Source organism: Cyclopterus lumpus, chromosome 3 (assembly GCF_009769545.1).
Source record: "Cyclopterus lumpus isolate fCycLum1 chromosome 3, fCycLum1.pri, whole genome shotgun sequence".
Lineage (NCBI taxonomy): Eukaryota > Metazoa > Chordata > Actinopteri > Perciformes > Cyclopteridae > Cyclopterus > Cyclopterus lumpus.
The window spans coordinates 5,401,343-5,418,799 of NC_046968.1; the positions used below are offsets into that span (position 1 = coordinate 5,401,343).

The 17,457-nt window shown below is 48.0% G+C and overlaps 1 protein-coding gene across 2 annotated transcripts in view; it reads right to left on the reverse strand.

The window, feature by feature from the left end:
* The window catches only part of mtss1lb (MTSS I-BAR domain containing 2b), a 63,825-nt gene that overhangs the window by 37,802 nt on the left and 8,566 nt on the right, over positions 1-17,457 (reverse strand). For both annotated transcript variants that reach the window (XM_034562679.1, XM_034562669.1), the window contains exons 2-3: positions 4,964-5,025; positions 4,590-4,663 (exon numbers count right to left, since the gene is read on the reverse strand). In XM_034562679.1, the coding sequence (XP_034418570.1) occupies positions 4,590-4,663; positions 4,964-5,025 (136 nt within the window). The remainder of the gene's footprint in view (positions 1-4,589; positions 4,664-4,963; positions 5,026-17,457) is intronic.

Genomic DNA, 17,457 nt, shown 5'->3' on the forward strand with positions numbered 1-17,457 from the left:
AGACGTATAGTTGGACTGACTTGGTCAGATGAATCTGCATTCAAGGAATGGCGAGCTGAGTGTGTGTGTTTGTGTGCGTGTGCGTGCGTGCGTGTGTGTGTGTGTGTGTGTGTGTGTGTGGGTGTGTCACACACACGGTGGAGCTTTACAGCTGATCCTTGTGCCAAGTGTGCATAGTTAGAGACCTGACCCAGGTTTCACTGCTACTGCAGAGAGGGTGTGAAGAGACGAAAAGAGAGAGAGAGAGTCGCCGATAAAACAAGATGCATCATCATCATCATCATCATCATCATCATCATCATCATCATCATCATCATAGACATCGTCGTTATTGTCATCATGGGAATAAAGAGAGAAGAGTTGATGAGTCAAACAGAAAGACAGAAAGTGGTGCACATGCGATTTCCCTGAACACAACTTATAAATGGGTACACAGACACACACACACACTCACACAAACACACACGCACACATCTCTAGGATAGTGCTGGCTATCCACAGTGCTGACTTCACAAACTAAAAAGTCTGTGACTCATCTGCTCAGCAGCTTGTTACATTCTTACCTAATACCAATACAGTTATTTCAAACCAGATGTGTCTCAGTGAAGTCAATCTTGTTCATTATATACGTCCGTATCATAATTTCTGCATGACGTACTTAATATCGACATGGAGAGGGACCAGGGACGCCTTGCTGTCTCGGTTTCAGTTTGAAAGCCATTTAAATTCTGAAGACATTAACCAAAATGAAGGTGTCGGGTCGTGGTCGGATGGAACAAAGCTCTGGTGCTGGTCAGCGAGCAGAGAGATGCCCTCACACAGTCACACACACTCAAAGCCAGACGTGTCCCTGTTCTCCCTATGAATGAGCTCGTTTCAGATGAATATAAAATCATCTGAAACGAGAGACAATTTAGAATCTGTGGCTTCAACTCAATCCAAAAAAAGGCCAGCGAGGCCGATAAGTGTCGGCTGCTTCGAATGTAACAGCAGCCCACTTTGGACACGCTCTCTTTCATGGGGTTTCAGCTTTTTAGCAGAAAGTTCTCAAACTGTTTCCAGCAGAAAATAAAGTGACAAGAAATCCCTTTCAAATGCAACATAGAAGGAACAAACAATGCTGTCTGTCAATGGCAGCCTGTGTGTCTGCTCACTGAGCAAGGCTGAAGAGGAGAGGTTCAACAGAGCCACACGGACAGGTCTTTAAACATGGGAAACACACACACACAGACACACACACACATGCACACACACGCACACACACAGACACGGGCAGGGCCTCCATCTACCCACATCAGGTCAGTGGGCGTGTTGTGTGTTTGTTTATGTGCTTCCATTTTGCTGTGGTATGCTCTCTCTCTCACACACACACACACACACGCGCACACACACACACACATACACACACACACTCACACAAAGTCAGTTGGCCCTGGGGAAAGTGAATGTTTTGGCTATAACACAGGAGTGGAGAAGACACCTACATGTGCACTCAAATTCACCCCTCACACTTGCACATTTCCTCCTGCTTAATTTCACCAACTCTCTCTCTCTCTCTCACACACACACACACACACACACACACACACACGCACACACACACACACGTGCCATCACAAGCACAAGGAAAACAATTTCTCTCACCCTCCATGCTGCCTTATTTGAACGTTTTCAGTTCGAGATGGACTGCTGAATATATCTGGTGCCAAAAGCAGAAAAACAAGGCGTGGCCGTGATCCAGCGAGTCAGAACCACGAGTTGCTGTTTGGAGGGACTATTTCCCACTGGCCACCTGAAACAGTTTATATAGAGAGTATACAGCTATGTACTATCACCTGTCTATGGATCATACAGACAACCATGTAACACAACACATTATTGAACAGTCCAGCGTTTTCTGTCATCTAATCCTGACATGTGTCCTAGTGTGATTGCTTCCCGACTGTATTTATGATATATTTTCATTCTTCCGGTCCATTTCCTCAGCTTGCCTCAGTGAACTTTTGCAAACCCTCTGTCAGAATTCTGCTTCTGGGTCCAAAACTCCACTGGCCTTAACCCATCAGACCCCTGGGAAGATGGGTTAAGGCCAGTGGAGTTTTGGCCTAGGTGTGTGCGAGACGACACGGAGCGACGACTGTTCCTTCTTATCAACATTGGCGGCTCCTAAATCATCAACTAGAAGACAAAGTATATTTACCTGTGTTTGATTAAAAATAATGCATACTCTCACCATCGGTTTGTCAGCCGGGGTTCGGTTCCGATCGGCTTCATGCAACGAGCACGCTCACAATGCTAGCATGCTAAAGTAGATATGTGTAAACACGTCTTTGTTTAGCGTGCTACTGGCTTAAAGAGTACAGCTGAGGCTGATGGGAATGTCGTCCGTGTTTCAGTAGAAACAATGTTAAGAGATCATACGATTCATCCTAAGTTCAACATCATACATTTCATGGCAGGCCATCACGGCTGTGCCCACTTTCACGGCAACACAAAAATGTCAGTCTGGACCAAATTGATGGACCGACCCACATTGCCCCATTGAGCCACGAAGGTTAACCTCCTGAAAGATATGTCACATAGCTGAGGGGAAATGAGTTTGTCAACTATCTAACAAGACTTGGTATATTCAACCTGATTAAATATGTATATCATTAGTGGCTATACAGTGCCTTTGGAGTGGACTGTCACATTTCACGACACCATAATCCTTATAAATACACTTTGGTTGACATAGAACTTGCTTGACAGGCTGTATGGAAACGCGGCCAACGCAGGCTCTTAAATGTGAGAGTGGGTACAAAAGCACAGCACAGGGTCGTCAGTACCCTTTGGGCTCGATTCACACACACACACACACACGCACACACAAAACACACGGGCACTGTAATAAGCGGCACATTGACACGGCGAATGGCAGGAAGACAGAGAGCGTCATTATTGGCGCCGTCTTCTGCCTCCATCCATTTAACGAATCTATTAGAGGACATCACACACTGCGAAAGAGCAGCGAATGTACGGCAACGTGACAAATGGACTCCGTCGGCACTGACTCATCAGCACGGAGAGTACAAGGAGCCTCTGGTGCGCCTCTGCCTCCATCTGCGCGGCAACGCCGTCCGTGTGATAGCACGGCCTCTCGGTGGGAGTGATGTTGCAGCGTAATGAGCTGACGGAGCTCGGTGATTTCCTGTCTGGCCTGTAAAAGCAGCACGTTCCTCTTCCTGTATCCTCCTCTGTGGGGTCCCCCCTGCCCCCCCCCCCACATACCCCCCCCCACACACACACATCAACATCACATCCACTGTCTGGCAGCTGCACCTAATAAGTACCGACAGGAAGAGAAAGTCCCTGTGTTACAGCCACAGTGGTCCTCCCTCAGTGCTGCTGTAGCATTCAGAGGGCCTGCAGTGGGCGGTGAGTGTTTGTCTGACCCTCTCAGCTCCCAGCGCACACTTTATTAAAACTAGCAGCCAGCTCGAAGCCCACGCAGGGAATATCAAGAATGCCGAGCCAAAAAACACAAATAGAGTCCATTCACCATCCCTTTAAGAAGAGTGTAGCACAGTTTGCATTAACACTTTCAAATAATCCAGGATGTGCTCGCAGCAGGGGGGTAGAAGACACATCGGCACAATATCACGATAGATTAATGGACATTTAAAGTATTTGATCCAACTTGCTAAAAACAGTGAAAACATGAGTTAAACGTATATTTTCCACACTTTCTAACACATGCCCTGGGTCTGGCTGGCCAACATAACACATGGGCTTGTGAGAGTACACCAATTATAGCGCGAAGCAGGTCTTTACGCAGAGTTAGTTCGGCAAGTCGTGAGAAATAAACTATGAGCGCACCAAAACATCAACTGGCACCACAGGTTAAAAACACAATAATAAAACTCTGAATTCAGGATTTTCAAGCTTCTACAAACAGTAGATTGAATGAGGAGGTGCCTGAAACCTGGTGTCCTTCAGGGGGGCGACTCGATCAGGTTAAAAAGAAGAATGTATAGAAGTCTATGAGAAAATGACTTCTCTCTTGATTTATACCTCAGTAAACATTGTAAACATGAGTTTATGGTCTCAATCTCTAGTTTCATGTCCACCCTTTCACAGTGTGTTTTCCCTTCATGGAAGTTAATTGACAAATTTTTGTCCCCCTTTGTTCAGTGTTCGGTTGTGCTAAGCTCCACCCTCTTGTGTCTGGTTGCAACAAAAAATACACAGTTTGCAACGCGATGCAATGGAAAACTGACAAAATCCGTCCCGTTACACAAATAGGTTTTACTGCCCTCAACGTTACGAATACGTCTTTTTTTGTTTTAATCGTGTCTGTAAACAATGCAGATCAACTGCTCTAAAGTTTGGGACAAAGTGTACCTTCAGGCTTTTGGAAACACTTTCATCAGTTTAAGGAGAGTTGTGCAGGCTGGTTGATAAAAATCTCAACAGGGCGAAGGCAAAGGGACACAAACCAGCTGGGAATTGTTTCTCTCTTTGACATGCACAGACACACACACAGACACACAGACACACACAAACACACACACACACACACACACACACACACATAGCTGTTGTCCTACCTCTGGTGTTGGTAGCCATGTCTGCCACCTTCTGAAAGGCATCCAGAAAGGCCACAGCAGCCAGAACAGTGGTTCTAGAGGAAAAATAAACGCTAATTAATTAATTAATTAAGATAAAATGGTATTAGAATTATAAATGTTCTGTTGTTTTCAGAATTCTTGTTAATTCAAGGAATGGCTACTTCACACAAAAAATATGAGCATCAGTATCAGCCAAAAGAATTAAAAAATTAAAACAATTAAAACACAATATTGACAGTATGACTGTCTCATCCTAAAATTCTTTAGTTCAATGTACCTTAAAAAATTCAGTGTTACGCTTTAGAAAATGAATTCATTTGTTAATGTTTTACTTTGTTTGTTAAGAAACTTACCGGAGCTGGGAATGCAGCTTGGTGGCCTTGGCAGTGAAGTCCTCCCACACAGGATAGGAGCACTGGCAACACACAGACAACAATGGACATTAATATCGACAGAAGTATTGATTAATAACATATCGTACACACACAGTGGGTGGCAGGAAGAGAGAGAGAGAGAGAGCAATACTTCAAAAGTGAATACATGTTTGAGAAATGAAACCGGATTGGATTTCATTTAGACCTTTCTTAGTGGTAATTAACTAACTTTAAAGGAGCAGTGTGTAGAAGCCAGGGTCCTCCAGTGGTGAGATTGTACATTGCATCTAAATGAAAGCCCCTCTGCTCACCCCTTTCCAAGCACGTGGGAGAAATAAAGGTGGCCTTCAGGGGACGTAGGAATGCAAAAGTATGCGGTGTGTCCCTTCTGGACTACCGTAGAAACGTGACGGTGCAACATTACGAACTCTCTCCATGCAGAGATAAACGGCTCGTTCTAAGGCCGCAAAAACACAATGAATCTTAGTTTTCAGGTACACAAAAAAAAAGTTATGAATATTATTTTCTATTCCTGGCATAACCTGATCTCATACACGTTGTTCTCCTCCTTAACATTCACTTTCGTCATTGATCAAATTCACAATTCTCTTTTTCTACTCACACACACCCCTATCCTACTCTACCCCTGGTTCCACCCCCCGTCCACCAAAGAAAGCAGCCACCCCTCCTCTCCTCCCCATGCAAGCATCTCATCTGTCTACCAAAACACACACGTATATATATATATATATATATATATATATATATATATATATATATATATATATATATACAGATCACTTGACACTGGCATCAGGCAGCATCAAAGGGTCCGACTACAGCAGCCGGCACTGCGAACTCAAATGAAAGCTTAAGCCGTCTCTAATGGATGCTCCCCCCAGCCCCCTCCCGTAGACTGGATGACTGCTTTATCACACCCCCCTCAGCCTCAGCACACTTTACATTATACTTGATCCAGGTTAACCTACAACCCTGTTAAATGCCAGCGGATTGTGTGCATGGGGCGCGGGTGGAAAGAGGAGGGGAGGTGGGGGAGACAGAAGATACGGAACAGGAACATAAGGATACGAGAAATCTGGCAAGATGAAATAAGAAACTTAAGGAAATGCAGAGGATAATGAAAAATGAAAGCGAGAGTAGGAAGGAGTGTGTGTGTGTGTGTGTGTGTGTGTGTGTGTGTGTGCCGGGGCATCCTGTCGTGATGTCAGACTGGCACAGACAGTGAGGGCTGTATACTCTTTGATCTGGCCTGTTTGATGTGGCTTAATTTGGTCTGAAATCACAGTCCTATTTCCCCTTGGTACCAAAAGCTACCCCTCCACCATCCATACACACTCCCCCTTGCAGGCAGTTTGAAGTGCCCATGCCCTCCTCCACACACACGCACACACACACACACACACACACACACACACACACACGCAGCCCTGCATCTCATCAGCATATTTTGTGCATTTCAATCCGGTAAAAGAGCCTGGTGGCAAGTGACCAAGTGATGATTGACTGTGATTGCTTCCTTTACATTCAGATGCCCCCCACCCCCACACACACACACAGACCGACACACCTCCACACACTGCGAGGTAGAGTACTTTAAATGGATGACTACCTGAAACATTTCACTTTAACGAAACCAAGTCACGCGCTAAGCTCCCTTTAAATGTGAGGCAGTGGAAATGCAGCAGCGCTATCGATGTCCAGTCCGTGTTTATTCACCTCAAACAGCCCCTGAACAGACGTTGCGACAGCAGGAAACATACTCAGGGACTGTGTGCTGTGTGGGTTTGTGTTCTAGAACGAACTAGTCTGAGATCTGAGAGGAAACGTATTATTTCTTTTCCGTCTTCGTGGTCTCACCTCTAATAAAGTATGTTCATAAAGCCACTGGATACGCGTGAACACTCAGCATTTTAACCCTGGCCCAGATTCCTTTTTACCACTCAGACGCATGCTCTATGAAATATGATGAGACGCTAAACAAATTCTATTAAATCTCTATAACCCCTCAGGAAACCTACGATTTCTATGAGATGTGGATGTGGATGCGAACGCAACGGAGGCGTACCCAGAAAAGGCAGCGGGCCTCTCTTTACAAGAAGTCCTAACATAACAGAACATGTCATGAATGTCCATCTGTGGTGCACAAAACAAATACGGTTCTTAAAAACGCTGACGCTTTTCTTTGATGGATCTTTATAGGTCTGCGTGGTTGAAATTGGGGAAGCGACCTCACAAAGACGGGGCCTGTCTGTCCGAGGTCAAACATGTGCTTTGTGAATTCTCATGAAAACCAAGTTTTAAGGACGTCAGCCTGAGAGAGTTTTTTGTGTCGGCCCGGTGGGCTCAAAGACAGCGACGTCAACCACTGCGCTCACATGATTGTAGGGGTGTCACGCTGGCCCGGGGGGGGTGGTCAAATACATCGCTGTGTAGTGTGTGTGTGTGTGCGTGTTCATGTGTGTGTGTTTGTGTGTGTCTGCGAGGGACACGTAGCAGGAGACAGCGAGTGTGAGAAAAAAAAGCTTTGGGATTGTATACTATTACATCACCACTTCCTCTGTCTCCCCCAAAAAAGTCAGCAGGGCATGCATGATTGCCTCCTACACACACACACATACATACTGTCAGGATCTGTAGTGTTGTTTCCTGTCTTATTTTGAAGTCCTTGTCTCTCGTGTCCTCTGTTTCTCTTCACTTCCTGTCCCTGTGATTGTCTGCCCTGTTCCTGATTGTTTCCTCCTGTGTCCAATCACCTGCACCAGCCCTCTGTATTTAAGTCCTGTTCATGTCATTCCCCTTGGTCGGTTCGTCTTGTCTAGATCGTGGAAGATCTTGTGTGCATGTTTTGTATCCTGGTTTTTTGGAATCCTGTTTTGGAATCCTGTTTAGCAATAAAAGTTGCTTTTCCATCGTTGACGGCGTTTGGGTCCTGTGTTCCAAGCTGCACATAACAGAACGAACCGACCCCGAATGGACCCAGCCTACAACCCCTTCGAAGGGACCCGCTTGGCCTATGGGGGCCCTCGTAGCCTCCAGAAAGGGAACTACAACCCCCATAGGGTCTCGGCACCAAACCCCTTCGAAGGGACCCGCTTGGCCTATGGGGGCCCTCGTAGCCTCCAGAAGGGGAACTACAACCCCCATAGGGTCTCGGCACCAGACCCCTTCAACGGGACCCGTTTGGCTTATGGGGGGCCTCGTAGCCCCAGGGGCAGAGGTCACCCAGGCCCAGCCCCGGAGTGGGGGGCGCAAACCTCCGGACCGCGTCGGTGGAGGGTTCCGGCTGCCGCCTCTGTGCCGCAGACTACTCCGGTTCCCGCAGTCGCCTCCGTGCTGCAGCCCTCGCCTGTTCCTGTTGCCGCCTCCGTGTTCCGGCCAACCCCAACTTCCTGGGACCTATTGGACTTCCGGCCGGCCCTTGCTTCCTTTGCCTTGTCCCAGGACGCTTTCCGGGACATGATGGAGTCCCTCCAGGCGTTAGACAGGGTCCTGCTTCGGCCGCAGTCCCCGCCGGTTCCTGCCGATGCTGTCCCGTCGCCCCGGCCGACTCCAGCTCCCCGTGTCCCGTCGGCGCCCCGGCCGATCCCAGCTCCTCGTGTCCTGTCGGCGCCCCGGCCGATCCCAGCTCCTCGTGTCCCGTCGGCGCCCCGGCCGACTCCAGCTCCCCGTGTCCTGTCGGCGCCCCGGCCGACTCCAGCTCCCCGTGTCCTGTCGGCGCCCCGGCCGACCCCCGCTCCTCGTGTCCTGTCGGCGCCCCGGCCGATCCCAGCTCCTCGTGTCCCGTCGGCGCCCCGGCCGACCCCAGCTCCCTGTGTCCCGTCGGCGCCCCGGCCGACTCCAGCTCCCCGTGTCCTGTCGGCGCCCCGGCCGACCCCCGCTCCTCGTGTCCTGTCGGCGCCCCGGCCGACCCCCGCTCCTCGTGTCCTGTCGGCGCCTCAGCCGATCCCAGCTCCTCGTGTCCTGTCGGCGCCCCGGCCGACTCCAGCTCCCCGTGTCCTGTCGGCGCCCCGGCCGACCCCAGCTCCCTGTGTCCCGTCGGCGCCCCGGCCGACCCCAGCTCCTCGTGTCCCGTCGGCGCCTCGGCCGACCCCAGCTCCTCGTGTCCCGTCGGCGCCTCGGCCGATCCCGGCTCCTCGTGTCCCGTCGGCGCCCCGGCCGACCCCGGCTCCTCGTGTCCCGTCGCCGCCCCGGCCGTCCCCGGCTCCCCTTGTCCCGTCGCCGCCCCGGCAGACCCCGATTCCCCGGGTCACGTCGCCGCCCCGGCAGACCCCAGTTCCCCGGGTCACGTCGCCGCCCCGGCCGACTCAGGCTCCCTGTGTTCGGTCGCCACCCTGGCCGCTTCCTTTGACACGACCTACGGCTCCAGAGCCCGGTTCCCCTGAGCCCGGTTTTCCGGAGTCCGTCTGTCCGTCTGGTGACCGTCCTTCTGCCCGTCCCCCGGAGCAGGTCAGTCCTCCTGGTGGTCGCCCTTCTACCCATCCCCCGGAGCAGGTCAGTCCTCCTGGTGGTCGTCCTCCTGCCCGTCCTCCGGAGCAGGTCAGTCCTCCTGGTGGCCGTCCTCCTGCCCGTCCTCCGGAGCAGGTCAGTCCTCCTGGTGGTCGTCCTCCGGCCCGTCCCCTGGACTTCTTCTGCCAGGCTTTTGGTCCCGCCTCCGGCTCCCCTTCACCCACCCTGGGGGACTGTGTTGGGTCGTCTGGAATCCGCCCCTTGAGGGGGGGGGTTATGTCAGGATCTGTAGTGTTGTTTCCTGTCTTATTTTGAAGTCCTTGTCTCTCGTGTCCTCTGTTTCTCTTCACTTCCTGTCCCTGTGATTGTCTGCCCTGTTCCTGATTGTTTCCTCCTGTGTCCAATCACCTGCACCAGCCCTCTGTATTTAAGTCCTGTTCATGTCATTCCCCTTGGTCGGTTCGTCTTGTCTAGATCGTGGAAGATCTTGTGTGCATGTTTTGTATCCTGGTTTTTTGGAATCCTGTTTTGGAATCCTGTTTAGCAATAAAAGTTGCTTTTCCATCGTTGACGGCGTTTGGGTCCTGTGTTCCAAGCTGCACATAACACATACACACACACACACACACACACACACACGTATATACAGACAGTCATCTCTGTGTAAATGTATCACAGCTACAAATACATCCTCACTCTCTGCTTCTTCATATCACTTTAAATATTAGCGTGCATCAGATTCTTATGTTTCGTGTCAAAGGGGCGTGCACAATCCCAATGTGTCTTCGCGTTACATTTATGGGATGAGACGAGGGACATTTTCCTGTCTTTGCACACTTCCCCTGGATTCTTCACCTGTCTCTCTTCCTTTCACCCTCCCTCCCTTCCCCTTTCTTAATCGCTAGCCTCGGTCAGGATGGAGCCACTCTGAATGTGGCGAGCTGCAGCGTTCAGGCGGCCGAGATCACAGAGAGCTTTGAATATCGCAGCGATAACCAATCACACCGGAGATCTGGCTTCTGGCAGCATTGACACTTTTGGTGTGGCTGTAACTTCAGTCCGAAGCTCAGCAACCGTGTGAGACTCCTCCCTCTTCCTTCCTTCCTTCTTTTCTGAACAATCTTTGATTGAAAGATTTTGTTTCCTTTCCTTCCTTTTACGCCACCATCCCTCCTTCGTTCCTCTATCCATGCCATCCTTGGTGCTGTTGAATAACAAGGTTAAACAGCTGATGATCACTGACAATGGAGGATGGATTTTGTTTGGTTCATTGGTCACATGTCTCAGCCATATATTGTAAATATAGAAAACAATGTCAGTGGTGCTGCAGATCTAGTATAGTTCCTTTGGAAAGAAGCGTAATGCACTTTGAAATTGTTTTGGTGTTTTTGCCCGCATGTCCACAGGTTTTCCTGGTCTGAATATATCTGAATGGGAGGATGCTGCACATTCCTGAACTGTGAATTTGTGATATGTTTGTTCACTCTTGTTTAGTCTCTCCGCTCAGAAAGCTCTCCTTCCACACCGTCACATACTGACTCTTGGTCAAGACCTTTGGTTGGGAACCGAACACCGGTCTCCTGGGTTAAAGTCCTGTGTTTGTTGCTGCTGTAATGCGAGTCACGTGTTATGCCTGCATTTTAATGATGTATTTTGCCATTTGACTGCAAATGTTGGCTTCTAATGGCGTTAAAGCGGCACAAATTCCTTCCTGATTGGCCACAGACAGTGAAGGTCTTGAGAAACAGCGAGCTGGTTGGTCTGTGTTGTTCACTCTCCAGAGAAGTAGAGGACGGTTTGTTCTCATTAATTAGGACCGTAAGTGATAAACCTAATGAAAGTGTTTACGTTTCTCCTCTTTGTGGCAGATCTGAATAAATTACTTTTTTCAACACTCGCATGCTGGTCCACTCTTCACACTCACACGGGCAATTCTCCTCGAGTACAACATTTCAGATTAGAGCATCAATGTTCCAGGGATATAAAGCAAGAACTATTTTAATGGGACAAATTCGAGTACACAAATGTATTGATAGTGTGAAACCGTCAAGGGATATTCTTCACGTTTTTTGTTTCAACAGTGGAAATCACCATGCTTTGGATGGCATTAACAAGAAGTTTAATGTTGTCATGGAGACAATGGGTTTCCCATGGGCTGCAAATGAGCCCCCCCCCCCCCACTCCACCCCCAACACTGCTGAAGTGATAGAAATAGATCTGGTGTTGTGCCCACTGACTGCTGTTTCTGCCAGTCGGAGAAACAGTCGACCAATCAGAGTTAATAGGCCGGATTAAGAACGGGACGTCATCTTCACATTAAAAAGAACAAGAAAAAAAACCTGTGAAGTTATCCCCCGCATCCGCTACAGCAGAAAAGGGACATCGGATGTGTCACTCGCTACTGATTGGTTGGGGGCAAAATAACACCTTCCCACAACAAGAAATGTGCCAAAAAGAACAAAGTGTCATGCGGAATAAATGAAGCAAACACAAAATGGTAATCCAGTCGGGTCAGTCTTCTATATTTGTTGTCATGTTGATGAAGCCGCACCAAGAAAAAGTTATTTGCTACTAGCTACTAGCTTCCGTTTGCACTGTGACGAGAAGCGTACATACAAAAATCACCTGGATAAATTGTGTTACTGAAGAAAACCTCTGAATAGGATTATGAGGAGAATCTGATCAGTGATGAGGATCGTCAGTAGATGTGTGGACGTTCTCCTGCAGTCACCGTGTGTGTTTTCTGAGTAAACGGAGTGCCATTTCATATTCTATCAATCAGGTTCAACCCTTCTCTTTTGTGTGTGTGTATACAAATAAATGGTAAACAATGCTTCAGTCCATGTGTCTTATCCAACAGTGTCGTCGACCCTTCCATTGTCCCTCCAATAATCATCCCTCATTCCCGATACGGACCAATATATCGACTATATTTCTTCCCGTTTTCCTCTTACGGTGTTTCCTGAAGTAATCCTCCGTTTCATCCGGTCCTGACTCTGGACTCTGGGGTGCTGTCAACAGTCCTCTGGCCTAGTTCTCAGAGCACCACCAGTCTGCCCAGCGCTCTGCTGAGAGCTCCACTCCACCACGCACTGCAGTGGATGAGAAGCTTACTGTCTCCTCTCGGCCTTTTGTTCCCTTTGTTTCCCCCAACAGCAAGACAGGGAAACAGATGAAATCCAGCTAGAGAGACAGAGGGGAGAGCGAGGACGGGTGGAGGCAGGCGGAGAGGAGGGATGTCGGGATTAGCCCGATTATTTTATTTTTTGTATAATCGAGCCAATTCAAAGAGAAACAAAACAAAAGGGGCTAATTTCACAGTGCTTCGTATGTATAATCGACTGGCTTGGAGTTTTGAAAAAGTGGATCACACTCCCATTTTATTTGTCACGGGTGGCTATGGAGAAAAAAATGAGAGAAAAAAATGCTCCATATTTTCTATATCCACGTCTCTCAAAGAGAATGGTGTCTTTGGTCTGCCTGCTTTTGTCACTTACTGTACATAGGGCTCACTGTCCTGCTTTAAAATACAATTTGATACACTAATGATTTCACTATTTTCCAAATAAATAATTCAAACCGACAGGGCCTGGACTATGCAGTCACTTTACTTTCAAGTTAAATTGATTTCTTCAGCCTGCAAACATCTCCTTGGGTTTTAGAATATAAGGGCTGTCTTTGTTTCACGGATATGTCACCTGTTACCATCCGGGCATCAGTAAAATGTCAAATTATTCCTCAGCCTGAGGCATTTCTGTCAACAACATTCATCATAATACATCCATATATTTTTTGAGATATTCTGCTGACGAACGAGACTACCGTAACTAGAAAAAAATAGCAGCACCGGATTGGTCTTTGATCAAATATTTAAGGGGAAAATAGCATAAAATTAGGGCGCTGTTAAAAGCTGTTTTGCGAAGGAGGTTGGGTTGAACCATAGTTGGAAAACCCATCTGACTTTGGAAGGTTTCCCTCAGGACACGGTTCACCGGACATGGTATGCTGCACTGATTGATCAAATGCAGCAGCTTGGTCAAAGGCCCACCGTGTCAGACGATGACCCTCGGCATGGCCGTAGTTGCGGGGGGGGGAGTGAAGGAGGAAGTCAGGTGGTGTCGCGAGAAGCGTGATAAAGTCAGTGTTGGGAGTAGTTCACGGTGGATGGTTGGGTCCAAAAACACAACTTTCACACGGGAGACAGCTGTTCGAGTCCTGTGTGAAAAACCAACGTCGACTTCACATTGCCACGTCTCACACGTAAACGACTTAACTACGACACACATATAGACTAAGCCTTCGTCACGTTTTGGAGCTGAAGAAGAACCAACGCGGGAGAAATCGTCACTTATTTGATGACAGTGTACTTGTTTTGCACTTGTTTCAATAAAAAAGCATCATGCAGTAGATAAGCAGAGTCATGGTTTCCTCCTGAGTGAAACACCTCTCAAAAACACATCGGATGGCACTTTGTTTTCAAAGGGAAAAGGATCCGCATGCAGATGAGGAGACAGAGGCTCCCTCGCTGCATAATTGATGAAGTGCAGCAGCTAATTCCAGTTTAAACATAGTGATGAGAGGGGGAAAAGGAAACCATCTGTGTGTTGTTGTGTCTCTGCGCCGCAAGGCCAGAGAGCACAGACGCCCTATCAGTGAAACATCTGCCCGACGGGATGTCTGCACCATGTTTTTTTGGGGGCAAAACAATACCGATGAATGTCGTGTAATACGGCGGACAGGGGAAGCCGTGAATGTGTACACGTAGTCAGTCGCTACACGACACGCCGCTGCATCGCAGCAGGAGTGGAAGATGGGAGATGGGGAGGGGAAAGAAGCAAAACAAACTGGAATATCGGCTTTACGGTTTCAGAAAGTTGAAGCGTTGCAAAAATCAAACCTAAAAGAAAGAAAAAAGGTGGAGGCAGCAGAGGCCAAGATATGCTCAATTTTGTCCTTCCTGTATTAAAAGTATGTATGAAGCGCCAAAAACACTGGATGACTACACTTCCCATAATGCTGCCTGCTTGCCTAAATTCTTTCCCCAGACTTATTTCCTCAAGCTTCTCCAGAGCCACAGACAACATTACAGTTCACTATGATGAGTAAACGTGGTCCTCTTTCACCTCTACCTAGCCAACGCTGTGTTTTTTTTTATACATAATCATAAATGTTCAGGAATTAATCATGTTTTGTGGGCAGAGATTTACACACAGAGACAGCACACTGATATAAAAAGACAAGTCCGAGGTCGTGGCCCTCTACCTTATCTGTCATTGGGCAGTATGGTCACAAGCAGCCATCAATCACTCAGGCTCTTATAGGTTTATGGATGGCCTTTTTGGCCTGAGTGTCATTATTATCTGCACCGCTCCAATCGTGTGAAAGGGGCCGCCGATGCTGGAGGTGCGTCCGTCGGACCACTTAGTGTAAGTGACAGTTACCGTGACCCTCAGCACTCAGGGAGGCATGCATGCAGCCGGATGAAAACCCAAACAGATGAGACGGAGTGAGCCCTAAAATATCAACCCTGGGAGCAGAAGTTTGAAAGACATCATTATCTGAGTCTAATTGAATAAAGTCGTCAACAATGTGTGGCTTTAGACGCGTTACTGTTGATCTCCAGAGTTTCATACCGGGAAGAATTCAAGAGCTGACATGGAAGCTGCACTTATTATTATTACAATATTGATTTTGTACAATACCAGTGGGTCAAATGCTCGTAGTGACAAACCCATGGAGGACCGTCCACCGGCTCTGGTTCACCTCCGCTCCGTGGAGCATTTTAGTTTCATTCATCTCGTTGTTTTTGATGAAGCGGCCTGCAACGTCACGGTTTGGGTTCAGTCTCACCGCTTTGATCAGCAGGAAGCTGCTTGCAGTAAACTATCTTTCAGTAAACCAACAACCTGCAAACTAATGCACATCCTTCAGCTGTCTGTCCAGAAGATGATTGTTATAAATGGACTGTTCCGTGTCACAAATTGTTGCTGATGTTGTGTTGTCCTTGCCCAGCGTGCAATGTGGAAGATGGTCTAAATGTAAAGCTTCACAAACACTTGACTGACAGGAAGCAAGGCGGGGCGGGGCTGCGCAGCAGCGCTACAAGATGCTGCGAGACGAAGAGCCTGTCAGTGCTGATGGAGAGGAGGGGCGGAGTTTCTTTATGGCAGAATGCAGATGCTGCATTGTAATTTTCCATTTCTCAGAATTCCTCCACAGCTGTACCTTTCTACTCAATTCTGCTGCTTCTGGCACGAAGGAGGAGCATTTGAACGTCATACACTGTTACATTAACCCTTTAGCTCCATTTGTAGTCTGATACCACAGCCATGCAAGCCCCCACCCCAAGGAAGCACATACAAACTAAACACGTCTCTCTCTCAAATTAAAGATGTGATATATAGAGCATGAAGAGAAGAGAACTTTCTGTTCATTCAGTCGAAATGAATGAGAATATTGATTTGCCACATTCATTGTTATTCTCTGTCTCTGGCCTGTTCATAAGGATCAGTGTGTTTTACAGTGAACAGCTGAGTGTGATGAGAAGGCTTTGACAGGCCTGACAAAGGGCTCAGTGAGAGAGGCTGTCTTGGCTGGCTCCCAGCAGCCTCCACGCCTCCCCCGACCAGTCCTCCCCATTCATCTCTGCCGGCTCTAACGAGCCCCGGGGCCCAAACCACCTCGGAGATTTTAACAAGTTCTAACGAGGGAGATGCTCCTTTACTGCGTCCTGTGATTGGGCTGGCACTTCGGCACCTTTTACTTATGAAACTGAATATTTTACACGGTTGTTTTTGCATTGGAGAAAAAGTTCCAAGGTTCATCTGAACCATTTCAAGTCTCAACCATGCACGTCAATGAGGCAACTTTTCCATCACTTTCCCTGCCCGGCTCGCTTCTTCCTCACATAAAGATTACTTTTGATTAATTATTGCTCTCAAATGTGTGCAGAAACCAATTGCAAAACTGTCTTAGGACTAATCTTTGAGAGAACAGAAAGCCAGAGTCAAAAAAGGAAAAAGCCATCATATTAGCTCATTTGCTCATCAATTCTTGAGTTATGGCCTAAAATGTGTTTTGTGAGGTCACAATGACCTTTGACCACAACATTCTCAAGAGTTCATCTTTGGGCCCAGGTGGACGCGTGTGCCAATACCACTGCTTTCAGATTGGGAAATCATAGGCTCCAGACAGACAGACAGACAGACAGGCAGACAGACAGACAGACAGACAGACAGACAGACAGACAGGCAGGCAGGCAGACAGACAGACAGACAGAAAGACAGACAGACAGGCAGGCAGGCAGACAGAAAGACAGACGGACAGACGGACAGACAAACAGAAAGACGTACAGACAGATAGACGGACAGATGTACAGACGGACAGATGGACAGACAGATAGACAGACAGACGTACAGACAGAAAGACAGACAGACAGACGTACAGACGTACAGACCTACAGACAGGCAGACAGACAGACAGACAGGCAGGCAGGCAGGCAGACAGGCAGACAGAAAGACAGACAGACAGACAGGCAGACAGAAAGACAGACGTACAGACAGACAGAAAGACGTACAGACAGATAGACGGACGGACAGATGTACAGACGGACAGACGGACAGACAGATAGACAGATAGATGTACAGACGGACAGACAGATAGACAGATAGATAGATAGATGTACAGACGGACAGACAGATAGACAGATAGATAGATAGATGTACAGACGGACAGACAGATAGACAGATAGATGTACAGACGGACAGACAGACAGACAGACGGACAGACGGACAGACGGAAGTCAGCCACGACTATCAGGATGTTTTCCATGGTGAATGTGCATTCAAAGAAACAGCAGAAACATAGCAATCCCTAACTGCTCATCCACTGCATGACATGAGCACAGATAGATACAAAGACATTTTACCAAGCTAGTGTTAATTCAAAACGTGTTTTGAATTAACACTAGCTTAACATTAACACTAGCTTAACATTAACACTAACAC